The sequence below is a fragment of the Oncorhynchus clarkii genome, unplaced genomic scaffold (assembly GCF_045791955.1).
Source record: "Oncorhynchus clarkii lewisi isolate Uvic-CL-2024 unplaced genomic scaffold, UVic_Ocla_1.0 unplaced_contig_631_pilon_pilon, whole genome shotgun sequence".
Classification (NCBI taxonomy): Eukaryota; Metazoa; Chordata; class Actinopteri; order Salmoniformes; family Salmonidae; genus Oncorhynchus; species Oncorhynchus clarkii.
The window spans coordinates 1-22,610 of NW_027258411.1; the positions used below are offsets into that span (position 1 = coordinate 1).

Sequence of the window (22,610 nt, forward strand, 5' to 3'; positions counted from 1 at the left end):
TTCACATGCCCATCTCAACTAATGAATTTCACATGCCCATCTCAACTAATGAATTTCACATCTCAACTAATGAATTTCACATGCCCATCTCAACTAGAGCCTTGGTGCTGCGGACCTTCTTGTTGAGCTCTGTGCGGTGGTGGTAGCCCTTCTGGCCGGCACGGGCGATGGTGTAGCCCACACGGGAAGGGTGCCAGGCTCCGATACAGGCCACCTTACGGAGGCCTTTGTGAGTCTTCCTGGGCAGTTTCTTCACTCCCCAACGACTGGTCACACCTGACAACCAATAGGAAAACCAGTAGGAAATGGGTTACGCCACAGGACCAGCCAATAGAATAGCTGAATAGTAATATACCGTCAGTCAGCAGACATTGACATGCATCTTTTACTAATTAGATTATTATTAGCAAGTAGAAAAACTCTGGGTCTTTGAGCCATTCTGTTAGATCTAGAGATGTCTCAACTTTGGAGATATTATAACCAATGGTACTGCCATGTCATTAATGTCCATATAGATTTCTCCCACTCATTCCCAGGCTGAGTGACAACTCATATGGTCATTCTCAACAACAAAAATCTCTGGCATCAGTGGTTTGATTCCTTCACTATTATTCAGAAATTAAAACATCATACATCATCTGCACAGAGGACATTGTCACGTTTGGTAGCAAGACAGAACAAATGGATGAGTGGGAGATCTGTACCTAGGACTATCTTCTACGGTGACCCTTTTACCTCGACGACCAAGTACCTCAAAACCTCTTACCTTTCATCCCATGACCTTTGGTGACCCCGATGACGTCTATCATCTCGTCCTGGTAGAAGACTGAGGACACAGGGACGGGCTGCTCCAGCTTCTCCTTGACCCAGTCCACCTTCTCGGAGATGGTGCCGCCGTTCAGCTGCACCTCCATGATATGGGCCTTCTTAGCTTTGAGGGGCAGCAGGCGAATCTAGAGAGACACAAATATAAATGTACAGAAGCCAGCAAGATTCACACACACACACACACAACTTTAGTGCCTCCACTCCCATCACTTCCACACAGACTAAATATGATTTATTTTAGGATTCAGTCTGATCCAGGATTAGCTTCCCTTTCCCCAATCCTACCCATTATTGGGGGAAATGTCAAGATCAGCGCCTGGGGCAGGGTTGTCAAACTCAATTTGCCCCGGGAGCCGCAGTCGGTCTACAACGACATCCGGAAGGCAGCACTGAATTTTGTAAAATATTTACTTGCCACCAATTTGCAAAAATGCATCCTCTATCCAGCCCCTCCAATGCTCACTCTGTCTAGCTGTCATTAGGGAGATTATTAACGAGCTAGACAACTTCAAGAAACTATGAATGTAGGTCTATTATTTCTACAGTTTAGATTTGGTTTTAGTCATTTTAAAGCTTTTAAAGTTTGTTTTCCTACACACAAATCTAAAATGATATATACAACATTATTGTTTTATATATCTATACACCCGTGGGCTGTATGTTTGACAGCCCTGGTGTAGAGGCAACTTCACCCTACAGTCCTGTGAGTCATCAGTCAGGTCTCCGATAGCCTCGTCTATTTCTGCGGCCTTGACTCATATGGTCATGTTTTTCTCTCTGGCATCAGTGGTTTGATTCCTTCACTATTATTCAGAAATTAAAACATCATACATCATCTGCAGAAAGAGAAAAAACATCTGCCAAATGTGATAAGAATTATCAAGACCGCTAGAACAGATCTGGAACCAGGCGGATACTCTCACTGGAGACATGATTCACATTGCTCTATCCCCACATCTTACAGTAATCATATCACTGCTTCGACAAACAGACACAATACCCTGAATTCAATCAGTAAGATTGAGTAATGTTTGTTGCCAACACAAACTTTCCTCAAGTGCAGTCGAGGTACTGCTCCTCACAGGAGTATTTTTAAACTGTAATTTGAAACTCCATACTCTAGTACTCCTCTGCATGTGTGCGTGCGAGAGAGAGAAGACATTTGTTCACAACGCGGGCCTTGAGATTAGGGAAGGTTTTCCCCCCTTTCAGTTGCCATGTGACTGGTAGGAGCTGGGTAGGCTATAACTCAGACAGCCGTGCCCGTTCTGAAGGGAGGTCCTTGGGGTGGAGACAGATGAACCCCAGGGATACCACCAGCTGTCACTTACTCACCACAAGCCAATAGAAACTCACTGAGGATAGGAGTGGAGGATTTCTGTTGGATCACATGATTGATAAGAGGGTTCTATGTACCTGAGTGTGGATGAGGACCCGGATGGATGTGCAGTATTTCTTCATGTTATTAAAGTCCTTCTCCAGCTGCTTCTTGCCACTCTCGTCTGTCCACTTCTTGGCATACTTGGTGAATGCCTTCTTCTTGCTCTTGTACCTGGAAGAGTTTACATACAGGGTAGAGATTGAAAAATAATCTCTTGTCATAGGTTACTTCCTCCTCCTTCTCTGGCATCAGCGGTTTGATTTCAACACTATTATTCAGAAATTAAAACATCAAACATCATCTGCACAGAGGTCAGTCACAGTCTCTACTTCAATGTGCCCCACCAGCTTTTGTAGAATCTGCGCTTGCACTCATCACTGAGGTGCTCGGCGAAGATGGTCTTGAAGGACCTCAGGCCACGGACTGTGTCGATGTACCCAACAACCCCCACCACCATCACAGGCGGAGTCTCGATGATAGTGACGGCCTCCACAGACTCACGTTTGGCTTGCTCTGTTGGGAGAGGAGATATGGGTCAGTTGCCACAAAAATAATAAAGACAAATGGCCTGTGTGTCGCCTACAGGAGGAACGACAAAGTGTCATATCAATGTCAGAGCAGAATAGAGGAAGAAGACTAGGATTGAAAACAGAGCTGGGCTCTATGGTCAATGCCACATGTTTTCTCTCTGGCATCAGCGGTTTGATTCCATCACCATTATTCAGAAATGAAATCATACAGCGTCTTCTCAGAGATCCTTGTCTAGACAGGACAAACAGATCTGGGACCAGGTCTAATTCTCTCATGGCTCTTACTCCTGGTTCACATATACATTGTTCTATCCAAATCTTACATCATCCCACACTGTAAGGCAGACTGTACATACTCAGGCCAGTGCGGTGCACCTCACGCAGGATGTGGGTCATGCCGGCCTTGTAGCCCATGAAGGCGGTGAGGTGGACGGGCTGGCTGGGGTCGTCCTGGGGCCAGCTGCGGGGCTTCCCCCGGTGCTTCTTGCTGCGCTTGCAGGGCAGGAAGCCCATGTGCCCATGGCGGGGCGCGTGGAATTTACGGTGAGACTGGGAGGGAGCGAAACAGATGTTCACGTCAATTAACTTCTGATAATGCTTCAAGGGCTCTAAAACCCCAGGTTATTGCTGGGCTTTACCCTTGATAAAGTTGATTTTGATGTCTATTTTTTACATTTCAGTTGAATTCATATCACCCTTCTCTGAAGTATCAAACATGGGTTACTAGATCTTGGCTCTAAACAGAACTAGAACTAGTAATATAATAACCTACAAGGATTAGTGAAAACAAGTACAATATAAACTAATAACTTATCAATAACATAGAAAACAAAGCACAGGCTGGTCCCAGACTAGACATAACATATTAAATGTAAATCCAAGACACTCCAATATGATACATTTGGTATGGTTACATAATGACAGAGGGCAAACAGGAGGGTGGTTGGTCGGGTTAGGTGTATAACGCCAACGTCTAGCAAACCAACGGTGGCGAGTACAAATCTCACAAACAACTTTTACATTTCAGCTAATTAGCAACTTTTTAACTACCCTGCAACTACTTAACATGTTAGCTAACCCTATTGATATATATTATATTCTTTTTTTGCTCCTTTGCACCCCAGTATCTCTACTTGCACATTCATCTTCTGCACATCTACTATTCCAGTGTTTAATTGCTAAATTGTAATTATTTTGCCACTATGGCCTATTTTTTGCCTTACCTCCCTTATCTTACCTCATTTGCACACATTGTATATAGATTTTTCTATTGTGTTATTGACTGTACGTTTGTTTATTCCATGTGTAACTGTGTTGTTGTTGGCGTCGAACTGCTTTGTTTTCTCTTGGCCAGGTCTCAGTTGTAAATGAGAACTTGTTCTCAACTGGCCTTCCTGGTTAAATAAAGGTGAAATAAAATGTTAATAGAAATAACCCAATTCCTAATATCTTAACCCTTTGCGTATCTAACTTTAGCCACCTAGCTAGAATTCGTAACCTATCATATGTTTTACAATTTAAAATTCACATGTTCCGAATTTGTAACATATTACACGAAATGGGTGATGACAACAAATTAATACCTACCATATGAAATGTAAAATATTACACTAAATGGAGTGTCTCGGAATTTACGTACAGAATAAAATGAAATGCTCGGGGACCAAGTTGAAGAACCAGGGGTAATAGCCCTGAAGAATCCCCAAAATCACCTCCTCCCCATTCGTACCGTCAGTAACCCACACATCCTACGTGTTTATGACAGACGTCCTGTCTGGATTAGCCCGGTGACAAGAACAGGTGTCAGGAAGAGGCCTAATGGCTGCATTCTGACAATGAATGGCCATGTTGTGTGCCCTGTCAACCTCGGAGCTTCAGTAACGGCTGCTCAAGACAAGTGTCTGTGTGCTGAACAGCCTATACACTGACTAATACAGGCAAAGAGACGGTCTTGAGAAATTTAGTGACGATCAAGATTCATTAGCCATCAGAACACATGCAGAGTAATAGTGGAAAATTCATTTTACAGGGATCAACATACCCACACTAGAAATATGCCTTCATAAGCTGACTGAACAGACTAGTCCATTTCTGTGACAGCAAAAAAATTAAGTATATTCTTGCAAATGGACCAATAATGCAAGCATTGTACATTTCTGTAGACGGATTTGAAAGAGATGAAAACCTGGGGAAAAGGTGTTGCATTGAGGTCAATAGATTAATTTCTGTCCACATGAAACAAATCCTTCATTATTCAAACCAAGTTAGTAGCACAACTAATGGGAAATATTTCCTATACAGAATTCATTACAAATTAATAGTTGAGAAACTCAAATAAAGAAAACGTCTCTAAAAAGTAATCGTGACTGCAATGATTCTGAGGTAGCCGAGAAACAACAGCCAAAGTATAAAAGAAATTAGGATATTATCGATGTTGAGGCCATGTGCAAAAAGCACAACGCCATTGCCCTCTTGCACATGGCATACTGAGAAAGAACAGCGAGCACGCAACGTGTTCAACAAGTTGTCTTAATACTCAACAAAACACACCAGAAACTTAAAATCAAACCATACACACATAAACAAACACACAAACAGAGCCCCTGACCAAAGTTAGTAGATTCCAAGGTGCCCTTCAGGTTAGAAATATAGAAAAGACAGCAGGACCACTGACCATGTCTGTGTGTGCCGTCCAGGCAAGGGACAGAAAGAGATAGGAACAAGTGCTGATGTCAGAGTCATACTCAAGATGTTACTCTGTGCAAGGGCTCTAATTTGGTGGCTGGCCCAGTTAAGGAGCCATATTCATTTTCAAACAAGACCAGGGCTGCCAGCACTGGCTCGTGGTGGGCCTCTGGTGGTGGGTCATGTGGTGGGGTGCCCAGACAACTGGCTGCAGACATCTGTGGGGAGAGAGAGACATCTACTGTTTATCTACTGTTACTGTACAAATGCATAACATGATTGGGAGGAGGAATTAGTATATGTAGGCTTAAAGGCTCTTATGAAGATTGAATGCATGACAAGGTTCAAGGGTATTTATTAGTCACTTTTACGAGCTAATAAACATGACATGTTTCCCCAGCGCAAAACACATGATTGTTTTTAAGCTCAAAAGAGCAAAAATATAGGATAATAACAATAGCTATTTAAACCGCTAAATGACTTCATTATTCAATTGTTTTCCTGACAACTATTTACCAATTTTGAGACAGAACTGTCGGTCACCGCAGAGTACAATACGACATATCTAAGGAACGCGCTAGCTACATGCAGTAAAAATATTAATGGAACGCAAAACGTGTGGGACAGAACAAAGGACACATTCTTTGGCCCCAATTCAAAATCTGAGCCAACAAAGTGGATATTGGTCAAAGCCGTCATAATTTGTGTGTTCCAACAGGTAACTAAAATCCGGGTCTGATATAATTGACTATTTTCGCTGCATAATATTTAAAGTTCTCCTTCTCTTGGTTAGAAAATAATTCGGCTAAATGCTAACCCCAGTTCTTAGAAACTGGTAGCATAGCTAACGTTAGTAATATAGAAATAGTTTTTTTGGTGACGATATTACTCCCATTTTTACCCAAACATGAGTGTCAAATACACAAAAATAGTCTTAATGTAGGCTAATTTGGATTGGCGGCAACGAGGAGATTCTGGATCTAGCTAAAATTATCACCCCCACGTGGCACATGCGTAGCGTTTTCATGGCATTTCTATTGTTTTAGTCGAACTCTTTACTACTTTAGATAGCTAACTAACTACCTGATCTAGTCACGGGAAAATACCTCCATTTGATAATCGTAACACTTCTCATTAATAGTTTCATTAATACAACTTACTGTAACAACTCATTCTCTTCAGCTCACCAACCTCAACTAGATTTGCGCACACTGATGACTTTCTGGACGTTTTTTCGTAATTTGATGTTTTATATGCCACCTTGTGGACTGGAAGTTCATTGAATTAGAACACACCAGAGATCAGTATATAATGACGAGATCCCAAAGGCGGGAAGGCAGACGCCAAGTTTAGGTCCAAAACAAACCCATAGAAACGCTTTGGTCTTGTTTTGGACATATTTGGGTTCAGGGTCGCCTCTTCCTCTCTGACCACACATTTTCTCTGCGCTGAACTTTTACCTTCGACCTCTGCTTGAAAAATGAAAGAAATGTAAATGTAATATTCGAGATAAAGGGTGTAAATAAAATGTATACATCGTTTTTTGGTAATCTTACTGAAATGTTATTTATGTTCACCATATTACATGTTATTCTGACCTCCAACGCCATGTTGTTCCTCCTACGCATGCGCAGAAGCGTAGAAGAGGTCGAATTCAATAAGTTTATTTTTGTTCTTTAACAAAAGACAGCAAAATGCCATCGGACTATGATAAAGATGCGTATCCAGAGCCTCCCCACCAGACTCCCATCGTGGACAAGCAGACGACCCTTCCCAACCCAGCCCTGATTTTGACTAAACTCTTCTATTATTCCGTGGACCTCCCTGTCACCACATTCAGAGGTGAGCTAGCTAGCTAAGCTAACGTTTTGGCAAATATTTTGAACTAACCCATCTGTGGGGTTGCTAACACTAGCTAATGTTGGATATCTAGCGAGATACATGGAGACAGACCATGGCATAAAACATTTATAATGATAGAGGATTTCAAATGACAGATGTGGAGTTCAGAGAAATTGTTTCAGTTAGCTTACTAGATAGGGTTAGCTGTCAAAACTAGCAAGTGTTGCGGTTATGCTTTCTACCTAGCTCGGTAGCTATGTGTGTTGCAGTTTTAGTTTATTCAGGTGTAGTGCATAATGTTGCATGCAGCGCAATGCACTTGACACTAGCTAGATACTACTCATTAAATATCATATTACTATAATTCAGGGTCTAGAAATGCATCCTTCACCTCTTTCCAGTAATATCACTGATCTAACATTGGACTGGAAGTTCCACATAGCTTTCACCAATCCTTTCATGTGAAATCAGTCAGCAATAGGACTCCTTAAGTACTTTGTACCACATGATCAACAAGAAGTAAATGTTGACATGTTCCCCCCATCTCTCAACAGAACTTGTGGAGGGTATCCACTCTGGCAACAAGTACAACTACTACCACCAGAAGTTCCGCCGTGTCCCAGAGCTGACCGAGTGCACAGAGGGAGACTATACCTGTTACTATGAGGCTGAGATGCAGTGGAGGAGAGATCAGTAAGTATTCCTCTTTCAAGCTCGAGGGCCACAGTGCCTCTGGCTTTACTTTCCTCCCAATGAAGGTCGTTAAGTACATAGTCATGGTTTTCCAGTCTGAAATAAAGGATCGTGTGAAAACCAGCAGACACTGTGGTCCTCCAGAAGTTTGACACCCCTCTACACCAACTCTCATCATGAGGAAAAACCCATTGACTGGATTAAATGACAAGACATACTGTAAAAAAAAGTAGACCATCTTATCCAGAGCGACTTAGTTAGTGCATTCATCTTCAAATGGCTAGGTGGGACAACCAGTCATATTAAGTCATTTTCCCTCAAAGTACCTATCAGCAAAGTCCGCTAGTAAGAGGGGGGAAAAGTCAAGTGCAAGTTCACGAAAGGCTTTCCACATCTGTTGTATGAAAAGTCTGAATCTGCATCAATTGGTTACCGGGAAGTTGACCTTACATAGTTTGTCCAAGAGATTAATGTTCTGTGGTCAGATATGATAGGACAGTTACAGGCTGACTACACCGCTCGCTTTGCGTGCGTTGCAAAATAGATTTAGAAATCTGTTATTCAATTATTGCGCCAACGAGTGTCTGCGTTGCCAAGGGCTAAAATAGAAATTCAGTTCTGACGCAGATCAGAAGTCCTGCCTCTCCCATCTCCTCATTGGTTTATAGAAGCAGGTACCCACGTGCCATCTCATCACTGGTTATACCCACGTGGGTGACTGAAAGACGAACGAGGTCTTGCACCTAATTTATGAAAGTTGCCAATTGCAATATAAAGTCAAGAGAAGAAAAAGCCTGGAAGGAAGAGAGATGATTAGAAACGATTCGGTTGACCGTTTTATGTGTGGATTAATTGGCGGAGTAGAGGACCTTGTGCATTTCAGACAAAATAACAACTCAATGTTTATATCCCAGGACAAATTAGCTAGCAAGTGCAAGCTAACTAGCTAAATTGCCATAAATGTTTAATGCTTTTCGACCTATCCCCAAATTAATATAATTGGTTCAGAGTTTGTTTTGATATTTTAACCTGCATTTGGTGTGGGGGGACAAAATACATTTGTGCACGATGGCGCACGCGCACAGCCGGTTTGGGTTCCGTGTTACCCACTGCTTTTAACCATTCATCGGCTTGTCCTGTTTAGTGAATTCACAACCACCCTACCCTTGTCCCTAACAGCTGTCTGTTATGTGTGTGTCCCTCCCCCGCCCGTCCAGTAAGGTGGACCAGGAGATTGTGAAGGTGGTCCAGGAGCGTCTGAGGGCCTGCCAGCAGAGGGAGGGTACCAGCTACCATCAGAACTGTTCCAAGGAGCTGCAGCAGTTTGCAGACGTGGCCAAGGCCTACCAGTCACGCTGTAAGTACCACTCACTCCAGTCATGCCTCAATTACAATTCAGGGTTGTAAATATGGCAGTAACACTGTTGATAGCATGTTCCATGTTCCAAGAATGACAGCTAGGCCTATGCGTCGCTCGAACCTCCAACCACTGACAGCACCCGTTATTGAGTCTGCAGATGTATGTTTTAATTTCTGAATAATACTGATGGGAAAAAAAACTCATGCGAGAGAGAGAAGATCAACAGACCCAAACCTGGAAAAATGAAGGTTACATATGTAACCACGGTTATGTGAGCTATATGGATCACGCCAATATATTGGTATCACTTCGCAGCGGAGGGATACATCCCAGGTGAGGATTTACAGATTTACTCCCGTGTAACGGCTAGGGTCCGCCCCCATATATAGACCCCATGGCCGTGACATAATTTGAGGCCCCTCTAGCACCGTAAAAGATTGGAGTGATCCATATAGCTCACATAACCGTGGTTACATACGTAACCTTCGTTATGTTTCACTATATTGGATCACTCCAATACTTTGGTGTACCAGATTAGTCAGTGCTAGAGGGACCTGGCCAGCCAGCGGCGAAGTCCCAGCGTGGGACCAAGACGCAGGGGCCGTCATTGTGGAAGAGGGGTCCCGGCACATCCCCGGAAGGGGAGGCGACGCCCAGGACCACTGAACCAACCGCAGAGGGAGGTGCCACATTTACCCGATAGTACCTAGCAAAGGTCCACGAGGAAGCCCAGCTGGCCGCAGCACAGATATCAGCGAGGGCACTCCTCGCAGTAGAGCCCAGGACACACCAACACCTCGTGTTGAATGTGCCACCACAGATCCCAGCTAGGCGATATGCTGTCGTAATCGTTTCCTCGATCCAGTGAGAGAGCCTCCGCTTTGATAGCCCAGCCCCCAGGACTCTCGTCATAGCAGACAAGGATCTGGTCTGTTCTCACTGACTGTGTACGCTCCACATAGGCAGCCACAGCATGCCGGAGAGGAGGGTCATAAGCAGACAGGATAAAAGGGATGTTCACATGCCTGTCTGACAGAATCTTCGTGAGGAATGAAGGGTTGGGACGGAGATATATACTCCTCCCCCCGGGGTCCATCCGGTAGCACTCAGAACTTACCGAAAGAGGATGGAGCTCAGCCACCCTCTTCATGAAGTAATCGCTACCAAGAAAGCCACCTTCATAGAGAGGTGTTTCAGGGAAGCAGACTCCAACGTTTCTAAAGGCGGCTTTGCCAAAGCTGCCAAGACCACATCCAGATCCCAACTCGCCATTGAATGGGTCCTAGCTGAACGCAGGGGACAAACCCCCTTCATAAACCTGGAGACCAAAGGCTGGCGCCCCACTGACCTGTCCATCCACCCCACATGACAGGAAGATATAGCAGCCAAATACCCTCTCAGTGTAGAGGCTGTGAAGCCCTCATCCAAGCGAGACTGCAGGTATTGGAGGACATAGTGCACCCCGCATGACTTGGGCCAAACCTCAATACTAGTGCACCAAGAGCAGAACAACCGCCAGTGCAGGTATGCCGCGGTTATAGCAGGCGCCCTAGCGTTCTGCATGGTGTTCATTACACCCTCTTGTAGTCTTAACATGGACCATTGGTGCCGTTTAGTGGCCAATCCCACAGACTGAGGCGGTGCGGCCTCCGATGCCACAGAGTTCCCCGGCCTGAGACAGCAGGTCTGGTCTCGGGAAGTTGCCATGGTGTCCCAGACAACAGCGACAGGAGAAGTCTGGTCCAGTATGGGGCCACCAGAAGCAGATGATGCCCCTGGTCCTGTCCAGCACAGCCTGGATCAGGGGAAACGGGGGGAATGCATAAAGCTCCAGCCCTGGCCAATCGTGAGCCAGAGAATCCAAGCACAGAGGCCCAGGTGGCTCCGACATGGAGTACCACAGGGGGCTGTGCGCATTGTCCAGGGAGGCAAACGGGTCCACCTGCGCCCTCCCGAACTTGTCCCACAGGTGCTGCACCACCTGGGGATGTAGGCTCTAGTCCCAAGGTGGTGGGCCCTCCCTTGTGAGCATATCCTCTGCCACATTCAGGATGCCAGGTACGCTAGGCGTCCCGGAGCCCAGAGAAGGAGCTCCCGTGCCATAAGAGAGGGGCAGTGCGACCTCAGTCCACCCTGATGGTTGATGTAAGCCACCACTGTGGTGTTGTCCGTTCTCACCAGGACATGTCTTCCCTTCAGATGTGGAAGGAAAGACTGCAGGGCCAGCAGTACAGCTCTAGTGTATTGATGGGCCTGCCGCTCCAAGGGTGTAGCCAACAGCCGCTGGCCACCCTGCCCTTAGTCACACCCCCCCAGCCGAATTGGGAGGCGTCTGTGCTGACCAGCTCCCAGCGGCACATCCTTAGCATCTCCACCCCACCTGAGAGAAAGGAGTGACAGTGCAACCTCAGCAATAAAGTGTCGCGGTCATGGGGTCTATATATAGGGGCGGACACGGGAGTAAATCTGTAAATCCTCACCTCGAATGTATCCCTCCGCCGCGTAGTAAACATTTCGAAACTTAAGTCCTGCTGCCCGAATGTTTTTCAATATAAATCATTTCATGACACCTCCAGGGAAGAATTTCCTGCAGTGGAATGCAGAAATGTTAAGGCTGTGAGGCTACTGTTCCATTGCATTGTCAAACTGTTGTCCTTCCTCTGTTGTAGATGGGGATCTGGGAGCCTACGCCAGCTCAAGGAAATGTCTGATGAAGCAGAAAGACAGGATGATGGCGGCCGAGGCAAAAGCTTAAACAATATAACCCCTAATCACTATGTTCCAAGTCTCTCTCCTATGTATGAAATGTAGAGTAAATATGTTTATTGCGAAAAACTAATTGTCCTCATTGTATTGTTTAGCTGTAGTAACAGACAACTTATTTGAATGAGCTGCATTTACCCTTGACTCCAGCAGTTTTTAGCCATCTCCAGAACTCAAACCATTCTTGAATAGGAACTGTTGTGGTCTAGTCCCACTGGGCTGCAAGTACACTGCCACAAGTAGTACTGAATCTCAATGTATTTGATTGATTCTCACTTGATCAAAACGCATTGGGGTCTGAGTGGAAAAGTCTTGAATATTCTAATTTCAAGGGGACACAGAATACAAGAAATCTGACTCATTTGGGATTCATCTTGGTCGAATTCAAGTCCAGCGTTGTGAAATATGCAGCCATGATTAAATCTACATGATAGCACATCTCAGATATTCATAGTTTGATTCTAAAAGAAAGATGGTTTTTCAATTAATTCAAAATGGTTTCAGATTTTTCCATCAAGACCACTGGGCCAGTCACTCTTAAATAGCACCTGAGCCAGCACAAGTGTAACACCTTCCCACTAATGTGATGGCAACTAGCACAGGTGTAACATGCTAATGAGGTGACACCAATCAGCATGCCCTATGTGCTAAAGATGTGCTGATGCTCAACCTTAAATGGAAAAACCAAAGCTTGTAATGAGATGCAGGAGCATTGGTGCTTTTAGCCAGTGCCTTCAGAAAGTATTGATGTGGAATAAGTCGGGAGTATGGTTACAGCCTGAATTTAAACTGGATTAAATGCGTTTCAACCATTTACACGTAGGGCCCCATAATGAAAACAGGTTTTAAAAACCTCTTACATTATTAACACATGGCTAAGTGCTGTATTTATCACAACGCAGTGCCTGGATACAGCCCTTAGCCGTGGTATATTGGATATATACCAAACCTCCCAAGGTGTCTTACTCTTAAACTGGTTACCAACCATGGTATACGCTACAATTTACCACAGCTGTCAGCATTCAGATATAACCAGTTTATAGTACGCTAAAATCCACTTCAGCAGTGAGTCTTTCTGGGTAAGTGCTTTGCACAATATTTGCATTTTTTTTTATTTTTCAAGCCCTGTCAAGTTTATCGATCATTGCTAGATGGCCTTTGTCAAGTCTGGCCAGAGATTTAACTCGGGTCCGTGGGGCGACTCACAATTGGCCTAGCGTCATCCGGGTTAGGGAGGGCTTGGCCAGTAGGTATATCCTTGTCTCATCGCGCACCAGTGACTCCTGTGGCGGGCCGGGCGCAGTGCACACTAACCAAGGTTGCCAGGTGCAGTGTTTCCTCCGACACATTGGTGCGGCTGGCTTCCGGGTTGGATGCGCGCTGTGTTAAGCAGTGCGGCTTGGTTCGGGGTGTGTATCAGAGGACGCATGACTTTCAACCTTCGTCTCTCGAGCCCGTACGGGAGTTGTAGCGATGAGACAAGATAGTAGCTACTACCACAATTGGATACCACGAAATTGGGGAGAAAAAGGGGTAAAAAAACAAAACTTATTATGGAGCAACTTCATTGCTCCATATCATGGAAAATCTCCCTGGTCTTTGTTTAATTTGCTAGAAATTCACCACTAACTTACAAAACTTGTGGGATACAGCAGTAAGGTAGTCCTAAACACTTACTGCACTCAAGTCCATGCTGACCTTGTCGCCAAGGTCTAAATATCAGATTTTTAGGGAAGACTGGGGGTTAAGAGCAGTGCTGGTTAAATCCAGATTTGAAGGAGGGGACTAACCCCTTGAAGTCCCCATTACCTGAAGTAATAATTAACCATGGTGTCAGAATGCCCAAAATAGAGTTTGATCTTATTGCCGTCACATGATCTAGCTAGCCAGCAGCATCTTACATCCTGATTCATATTATAGCCACATTACAGCACATCAGTTTTAGGAGACAGTAATGGTGTTAAACCCTTTATTTAATCCACTGTACAAAAGTGTTTAGGAGGATGCCGGGACAGCTGCGGCCGTCCTCTGCACAGACACCCTGGTGTGGGTCTTGGCCAGGTGATCAGTGAACTCCTGCAGGACACAAAATTGACACTTTCACACATCCAAGTTCCTTAATGTCAATAACATACTTAACCAAGTTTTGATTTGTGAATAAGAACCAGGTCTGTTAGTGTTTAATATATCACATACCACAGTAACACAGATCTAGACTGCCCATTTGTATATTAGATCTATCATGTCTCGCTACAGTTGTGTTGCAGTTAATCGAATTGAAAGGATTCGGTGCGCACCCCTCAAAGACAACCACAATAATTACTGTATGCCTCCTTCAGTAACCCATTCACTTTTGAGACCATGAACGGGCAATACAAAGGCAACATTTACTTTGTTCCCATCCTTACAATGAGACACGGAAAAGGGTTTTATAAACCCGATATCATGAATGTGGAGGGAATCAAGGCTTTAGAACTGACCTGGTAAGGAGACTTGGTGAAGACCGTCTCCTTCCACAGATCAGGGGTCAGGTAGCTGTAGGTCTTGGAGATGGCATCAAAGGTAGCCTTGGCTGTAAAGACAAACACTTAGTATCAATTCACTTTTATGTACCCAACTAGGCTACTGTAGTGACTGGGGCTGGATGTTGAGCACAGAAAGGGGGAACAGAAGAGACTATTAGGAAGTCTTTCTGCCGTGCATTACCATACTCGTTAGTTTACCTCCTGATTAACGACAACTATACCACTTATGGGTGAAGCTGAGCAGAGCTAGGAGGGGGATGCGGCGGCACTGATAATACCCATTAAAACACCATTGAAAATTTGTCAAACACAGTGTAGGTTTCTTACCGAAGTTGCCTAGAGTGGCAGTGCAGCCCCTGGCCGAGGTGTAGCAATCGTCGATACCAGCCATTGTGAGCAGCTTCTTGGGCACAGGGGCAGACACGATGCCAGTACCACGGGGCGCAGGGATCAGACGCACCAGGACGGAGCCACAACGACCAGTCACCTTGCATGGCACGGTGTGGGGCTTGCCGATCTTGTTCCCCCAGTATCCCCTCCTCACAGGCACAATGGACAGCTTTGCCAGGATGATGGCTCCTCGAATGGCAGTGGCCACCTCCTTGGAGCACTTCACCCCTAGGCCCACATGGCCGTTGTAGTCACCAATGGCAACAAAGGCCTTGAACCTGGTGCGCTGGCCAGCCCTGGTCTGCTTCTGGACAGGCATAATCTTCAGCACCTCATCTTTCAACGAGGACCCCAGGAAGAAGTCAATGATCTCAGACTCCTATAACATGAGAAAACACTTTCAGAAGAGGCAGGATGGAAACAAAACTATTATAAACACACCATATGAGTGAACTGCTCATAGTGCTTTTAGTTTAACAACATGTACAGCTATGGAAACCATTAAGTTGTCATTTACCTTTATGGGTAGGGAGTAGAGATAGATCTCCTCCAGAGACTTGATCTTCATGTCCTTAACAAGGCGGCCCAGCTTTGTCACTGGCACCCACTGATAGAGAAATATTCATATGAATTTCAAAAATATATATTTTTAAACATTTAGTAGAGAGTAAACAAAGCGACACGTGGCACATGAGAAGGGTTTTTTCTCACGCAAGTGGGAATCAAACCCAACCCTGCAAACTCCATGCTCTCAACTACTGAGCCACAGGACCACCAACTATTAGTTGTCTGAGATATACCTATAACCTTGCCATGGAAGAGACACAGCAGGGCCTCAAACCATCTCAGTTCTCTCTAGCAGACACTACAGGAAAGAACTAAGCCACTCCAGGCCAAGCCTTGCTGACAAAGGTCTGCAGAATCAACTTATGTAGGGTTTCAAAGTCAGACTAAGCATCACTTGAATTATGAATTAATATAAAACCCAACATATTGCACATGCAACGTCACTCAGGCCAGTTTAGTCTTCATTCGTAATCGCCTTCATTGTGACCAGAAAGAAAAACAAGGGCTCAAGGATGTCAACTCACTTCCTTGTCCTCGGACTTGCCGCCCCTGGCACCGCGTCCACGACCGCGACCACGGCCTCTACCGCGTCCACGACCACGACCCCGGTCGCCACTGCCAAACCCTCCACGGAAACCTCCACGTTCTCCACCGGCGTTGTCCGCCATTTGCTGTTGAATAAGGATTAAACGGCAGAATAAGTAACGATGAGCTACCTAAATTCACGTCACCAAGGCCCAATCAACATCATGGCTCGTGGAATTGCTTAGCGCACTGGCTAGCGAATGAAATAGTATAGGATAAACATGCACGTAATGAACGGCGTCGCATCGTTAGGGTTTCTGAACGGTACATTTATATATTGTACAGTAAACATAACGAGTACCACATCGATATTTTGTATTGTAGCCATGTGCGCTAACTAGGAACTTGTGTTACCTTCAGTCATTCACAACTATCATTAATTGCCTAAACATTTTTCAATTTGGTTCTAAATCAACTGTTAACAGTACAATTAAGGATTTCTGTCATCAAACAGTGAAGTCTGTAATGAGATCACAGAGATGCTTGTGGATTTCATTGAATAAAGAATTGTTCGACATGTTACTTACGTGTTCTGTATAACAGGAAGAAGGCCCTAGCCTGGTTTCGTTTGGATTTATATGAGGGCAAACCTCGCGATATTTTCTACACCCTGTAATCTGTATGATTAAACTTTTGGATTCTATTTAATATTTTGAAATATACTGACTTCTATGCATATAAACATCGGAGTTGTATGTCTTATTATGGAATTGCATGTTGCTGTGGTTGGTGAGCTTTGTTCCATATGGAATATATAAATAGTTGCAGTGGTTTATTATAGCCAGAAAGGGCCAACATTGGACCCCCTGGAAGTAACATTTTATGCAAACAGGTGAAACATTTGTTTTTATTGTCACATGTAGAATGTGCATATACATAATGATATAACACAACAAATCACACAGGTTAAAGGTTGCTGACTTTATTTGTAAAATATATCATCCTTTACAAATCAAAATGTTAAAAGACATAGTTCAAAATTGTTCTAACTTTATAAATTTTCAAATGAAATATGAAGTTTCAATATCAACACACCCTCAAAGCAATTATGACTAAATGTGCTATTTGAAGCAGTCCATCCCTGAAAATTAAATTTCCACAGGTCTTTCATACTTAGTGCTAGGAATAAAATTAAAATCTGCATAGTCCTAAACAGTTCAAGTGTCAGAGATAATTGTGTGTGGGAGTCATTTTTATAAATACATTGCATCAGGACTCAGGAGCTGCTGTTACTGCTACTGAAACTCCCACTGGTTTCACCCAGGTCCTCCTCTTCCACCTCCTCCAGTTCGTCCATGACCTCCAGGCTCTCACATATCAGGCCGATCTGCCTCTTCATGTCGGCCATGGTGCTCTGCATCCTCCTCATCTTCCTTTGGAGGGCTGCTGCGATGGCCCGGTGGTTCCTCTGCCTGGCCTCGTACTCATGCCTCAGCTGCCTGTAGCAGTTGTGCTTGGCCTGGGTGCGGTGGGACAGCACGGTGCCACAGCCCATGTGGCAGGGTTGGCTCCAGTGCTCACAGTGCCTGGCGTGGGCATCCAGGTCCCTGCGGAGGAGCTGGGCACGGCAGCCCTGGTAGGGGCAGGGAATGAGCTCGAACAGGCAGCTCATGCTGTGGCAGTACTGCTCTGACAGGGCTAAGGTATGCGGGCAGCCACGGACCTTGTTTTTACACTGGGGGAAAAGATGGGGGAGAGAAGGGCAGAGGTCAAAGGGTAAGGAGTACAGTGCATTCGGAAAGTATTCAGACCCCTTGGCATTTTCCACATTTTGTTACATTACAGCCTTATTCTAAATTGATTAAATTGTTTCCCCCCCTTATCAAGCTACACACAATACCCCATAATGACAAAGCAAAAACTGTTTTTCACATTTATAATAAAAATAAATAAATATCACATCTACATTAGTATTCAGACCCTTTACTTAGTTGAAGCACCTTTGGTAGCGATTACAGCATCAAGTCTTCTTGGGTATGACACTACAAGCTTGGCACACCTGTATTTGGGGAGTTTCTCCCATTCTTCTCTGCAGATCCTTTCAAGCTCTGTCAGGTTGGATGGGGAGCATCGCTGCACAGCTATTTTCCAGTCTCTCCAGAGATCTTTGATCGTTTTCAAGTCCGGGCTCTAGCTGGGCCACTCAAGGACATTCAGAGACTTGTCCCAAAGCCACTTCTATGTTTTCTTGGCTGTGTGCTTAGGGTCGTTATCCTGTTGGAAGGTGAACCTGCTCCCCACTCTGAGGTCCTGAGCGCTCTGGAATAGATTGTCATCAGGTATCTCCGCACTTTGCTCCGTTCATCTTTCCTGACTAGTCTCCTAGTCCCTGCCGCTGAAAAACATACCCACAGCATGATGCTGCCACCACCATGCTTCACCATAGGGATGGTGCCAGGTTACCTCCAGATGTGAAGCTTGGCATTCAGGCCAAAGAGTTCCATCTTCGTTTAATCAGACAATGGGATCTTGTTTCTCATTACCTTTAGGTGCCTTTGAGCAAACTCCAAGCGGGCTATCATGTGCCCTTTTCTGAGGAGTGGCTTCTTTTTGGCCACTACCATAAAGGTATGATTGGTGGAGTGCTGCAGAGATGGTTGTCCTTCTGGAAGGTTTGCCCATCTCCACAGAGGAACTCTAGAGCTCTGTCAGAGTGACCATCAGGTTCTTGGTCACCTCCCTGAACAAGGCCCTTCTCCCCTGATTACTCAGTTTGACTGGGCGGCCAGCTCTAGAAAGAGTCTAGGGGGTTCCAAACTTCTTCCATTTAAGAATGATCTAGGCCACTGTGTTCTTGGGGACCTTCAATGCTGCATAATTTTGTTGGTACCCTTCCCCAGATCTGTGCCTCGACACAATCCTGTCTTGGAGCGCTACGGACAATTCCTTCAACCTCATGGCTTGGTTTTTGCTCTGACATGCACTGTCAACTGTGGGAACTTATATAGACAGGTGTGTGCCTTTCCAAATCATGTCCAATCAATTGAATTTACCACAGGTGGAATCCAATCACATTGTAGAAACATCTCAAGGATGATCAATGGAAACAGGATGCTCCTGATCTCAATTTGGTCAAAGAGTAATCTGGTGACTTTTCAGTAACTTTTTATTTAACAAAGCGATTGTTACATATTTAATGCCAGCTTTTAACAAGAGTATCTGATGATCCATTAATACTTACTTACCAAGTTAGCATGTGCTAATCTTGTGTGCCAGTCTGTCGGAGTATATGCAATATTCAGAGGCACACGCATCTGGCTCTATGAGATTAAGCATGAACACACCCATGGGGCAAGTAAGCAGAAGTTTGCTGCAAGAGATTAGGTTGCTCCAAGTGTGTGTTTTTTCTCTAACAAAACATTTACTTACCTTGATCTTTAGGCGACCGATCACCTTGCTTAGCTTGAACATCACAAATATCAAGCTCTGGTTGACAGGCTTTCTGCAGCAGGGGCAGGTCTGCTGTCTGCACCTCAAGAACAATAATGAATCATCTTCACTCACAAATTGTCATCATCGGTTTAAATTTAGGCTACAGTAGTAACAAATATACTAATAACTATTACTATAGGCCTATACTACGACAATGTGAATTTTAGACATTTTGGGACAGTGGGACTATGAAGCTATTTCAATGGAGAAACTGTCTGGGAAACTGTCTCTTCATCCAATCATGATCTGTGGACACAATAATGTTTGCTTGTGATGAGGCACAGGCAGTACCTCTTCAGCCATTGTAAAATGCATTTCTTGCAGAAGATGTGGTGGCATGCAGCTCTTACTGGGCACCTGAGGACCCCCTGGCAAATGGTGCAGATCAGGTCATAGTCTGGGGTCTCTACGAACAGCTCCACATCATGACCCCCACTCTGTGAAGACATGTCCGGGTCGGCCTGAACACAACAGTTACAGAAAAGTGTCTTTACTTTTACATTTATACTTTATATTGATAGGTTCTTCTTCTCTCTTTTTTTAACGCAAAATGCATTTCACAGATTATTTTATCCAGAGCACAAAAGTGCACTGAGACTAGAGCAGAATACAGAAGTATGTATGTTACAATCTGAGAAAGTATATAATTCTGGTTTGTAATAATGAATATTTAGCCTAAAGAAAGGGCCACCACCAGCCCATAATAATGTCAACAATTCAGGGTCACCCATGAGCAGTGACAATAGACTTCTTCTGGAACGTCATAATATGAGACAGACCATGTGACTAAAAAAAACCCAGTTCTGTTTATTCTCATAACTAGGAATGACATTAAATAATTAAGAACGTTTTAAATGTTCAGCTTGTCATGACTGATTAAAAAAAGAAGTGTGTTTTTAACCCCCACCCCTTGCAATCTTTTCTGTAGTGGCTTTCAGAGCACAAGTATATTTTGGTAGTGGCTTTCAGAGCACAAGTATATTTTGGTAGTGGCTTTCAGAGCAAAAGTATATTTTGGTACTGGCTTTCAGAGCACAAGTATATTTTGGTACTGGCTTTCAGAGCACAAGTATATTTTGGTACTGGCTTTCAGAGCACAAGTATATTTTGGTACTGGCTTTCAGAGCACAAGTATATTTTGGTACTGGCTTTCAGAGCACAAGTATATTTTGGTACTGGCTTTCAGAGCACAAGTATATTTTGGTAGTGGCTCTGTTTTTAAACATAAGGAAAGGGGAATGTCTGCCCCGCAAACATCACAGTTTGACAAATGCCGTTCAATCTTTGCAAAGAGTTATAAATCAAAATGAATAGTAAAACAACATAGCCATGAAATAATACAAACATTTTATATTATAACAGAAAATATTTGATAAATAATTTACACCTATTGTCAATAACATACTAAACCTTTGATTGCTCAAGTTACAAATATAGTTATTAAGTTATTTACTCACCATAATAATCACCTCTGTTCAGCAAGTATCCATTCCTGTTGTCTATTAACGTATCATACACACTCATGGAGGCAACTCAGAGAACACACACACAGATGAACATTCCTGTCGTAACATAAAGGAGTGACCATGCGCACTGACATATTCAAAAACCTCTAAATTATATAAAGCACGGAACTGGGCTAAATTGTAATAGACCGTGTCGTTTCCCTCCTGTTCTAGCACCAGTCGTCAGTCCCCTAGCTGTGAATAAGAACTTTTTGTCGTTTTCAATAGGTGTTTACTCTCTATTATCATCTCTTCTCGATTGTATTGTCAACGGTTACAGGTGTGGGACATTTGGCAGTTTGTTCATCATTTTATTTGTATTACATCAATGAAATGCACCCTATGTATACATTTATATTCAGTATAATTGTATCTTTCTGTGTATGGTGCAGAAAACACATATAATATAAAATGGTTTAACATGTATTGAGTTTTTTCCTCGGTGAACTTCTTACTGCAAAGAAGCCCAAAACGTTCGGCTGTGCATTCTAGCCAATCACCCTGTCGTGCGTTTTTTTTCCACGCTCGCTGTCATATGACGTACAATGTGAGAGACCGAAAGCCACCTCTTGAACAACACATGTGGGGATTTTGTTGATCGAAGCTAATGAATTCTAACAACAAGTGATCTAAATCAGTTCAGCTGTCCTTAAACTGCAAATTGTGGGGGTTTACTCACGTCTTCCAAAGCAAGATGGCAAAAAGCAATCTCCAGTTCAAGACCAAGTAAGTCGAACGCACTTCACGTGGATAGCCAGCTAGCTAGATAGCTAACGCCGGGCAAATCTGAGCTATCTTCTTGCTAAATTGCCGTTGTTTTTTTTTCTTCTTCATGTAGCTATGCTGTTTCCAGCACTATCGAACCATTCTACAAGGGAGGAAAAGTACAGGTAAGTTATTTATCACTGATAGTTACCTCCATCTGTAAAACAGTTAGCTAGCCAACTAACGTTACTGTAGCTATAATTAACTAGCTATACCGTTGACAGATATGTTATGGTATCTCAATATGTTTTCCTACGTTACAGATCAGTAAAGATGAGAAATTCATATTTTGTACGTGTGGCACACGTGTCAACGTCTTGCAAATCGTTACAGGGAAGATTGTTCACAGTATTGAACAGGTGAGACTGTCTCTCTCTCTCTCTCTCTCTCTCTCTCTCAACACTCGTGTGCAGCTAGTTCAGACATTAATTTAATGTTTGTACAGATTTTCATTTCCATCACTGTTGTAATTGCAGGATGATCAGGAGGACATTACATCATTCGCCCTCAGCCTTGATGATGAGGTAAAACATTTGACATAATATGATGGGCTGTTCCAGACCTACGGCTGCATTTACACAGGCAGCCCAGTTCTGATCTTTTGCCCAATTGGTCTAAAAAGATCTGATCAGATTGGTCAAGAAACCAATTTACTCTTAAAAATATCAGAATTGTGCTGCCCGTGAAAACACAGCCTTAGTGTCACACTCGGTACTTAGTTTGACTACCTTAAGGCATCAGCGTGCTTCAGTTCGGCTG

At 44.0% G+C, this 22,610-nt stretch overlaps 5 protein-coding genes and 1 non-coding gene across 9 annotated transcripts in view; 2 read left to right on the forward strand and 4 right to left on the reverse strand.

The window, feature by feature from the left end:
* Positions 1–76: 76 nt before the first annotated feature.
* Positions 77–5,540, reverse strand: LOC139396885 (large ribosomal subunit protein uL3-like). Its single transcript, XM_071143809.1, has 6 exons — positions 5,414–5,540; positions 3,096–3,288; positions 2,554–2,722; positions 2,245–2,380; positions 767–953; positions 77–276 (listed from the first exon to the last, which is right to left on the reverse strand). Exons 1-6 carry the CDS (start codon positions 5,414–5,416, stop codon positions 77–79), a joined length of 888 nt encoding a protein of 295 aa, XP_070999910.1. The 5' UTR covers positions 5,417–5,540.
* A 1,494-nt stretch (positions 5,541–7,034) lies between these two features.
* LOC139396884 (NADH dehydrogenase [ubiquinone] 1 beta subcomplex subunit 10-like) lies at positions 7,035–12,520 on the forward strand. The gene is made up of 4 exons (XM_071143808.1): positions 7,035–7,266; positions 7,821–7,959; positions 9,177–9,316; positions 11,989–12,520. The coding sequence occupies exons 1-4, from the start codon at positions 7,119–7,121 to the stop codon at positions 12,072–12,074; spliced, it is 513 nt and encodes a 170-aa protein (XP_070999909.1). The 5' UTR covers positions 7,035–7,118; the 3' UTR covers positions 12,075–12,520.
* A 1,524-nt stretch (positions 12,521–14,044) lies between these two features.
* LOC139396889 (small ribosomal subunit protein uS5) lies at positions 14,045–16,258 on the reverse strand. The gene is made up of 5 exons (XM_071143815.1): positions 16,089–16,258; positions 15,515–15,604; positions 14,935–15,376; positions 14,563–14,654; positions 14,045–14,158 (listed from the first exon to the last, which is right to left on the reverse strand). The coding sequence occupies exons 1-5, from the start codon at positions 16,230–16,232 to the stop codon at positions 14,078–14,080; spliced, it is 849 nt and encodes a 282-aa protein (XP_070999916.1). The 5' UTR covers positions 16,233–16,258; the 3' UTR covers positions 14,045–14,077.
* LOC139396891 (small nucleolar RNA SNORA9) lies at positions 15,781–15,917 on the reverse strand. The gene has a single exon (XR_011630879.1). It is a non-coding gene; the product is annotated as a small nucleolar RNA SNORA9 (small nucleolar RNA).
* Positions 16,259–17,154: 896 nt separating the features above from the next.
* Positions 17,155–21,207, reverse strand: LOC139396886 (RING finger protein 151-like). 4 transcript variants are annotated; one of them, XM_071143811.1, is made up of 5 exons: positions 21,039–21,207; positions 19,873–20,042; positions 19,519–19,615; positions 19,335–19,409; positions 17,155–17,824 (listed from the first exon to the last, which is right to left on the reverse strand). In XM_071143811.1, the coding sequence occupies exons 1-5, from the start codon at positions 21,039–21,041 to the stop codon at positions 17,366–17,368; spliced, it is 804 nt and encodes a 267-aa protein (XP_070999912.1). In that variant the 5' UTR covers positions 21,042–21,207; the 3' UTR covers positions 17,155–17,365. The 4 variants fall into 4 exon arrangements, with proteins under 4 accessions (XP_070999912.1, XP_070999911.1, XP_070999914.1 ...); XM_071143810.1 differs by having other exon boundaries at positions 19,519–19,621; positions 21,039–21,205; XM_071143813.1 differs by lacking the exon at positions 19,335–19,409 and having other exon boundaries at positions 21,039–21,196.
* A 402-nt stretch (positions 21,208–21,609) lies between these two features.
* The window catches only part of LOC139396883 (transducin beta-like protein 3), a 32,485-nt gene continuing 31,484 nt past the window's right edge, over positions 21,610–22,610 (forward strand). Inside the window, exons 1-4 of the mRNA XM_071143807.1 lie at positions 21,610–21,812; positions 21,925–21,976; positions 22,115–22,210; positions 22,328–22,375. Of these exons, the coding sequence (XP_070999908.1) occupies positions 21,781–21,812; positions 21,925–21,976; positions 22,115–22,210; positions 22,328–22,375 (228 nt within the window). The 5' untranslated portion in view covers positions 21,610–21,780. The remainder of the gene's footprint in view (positions 21,813–21,924; positions 21,977–22,114; positions 22,211–22,327; positions 22,376–22,610) is intronic.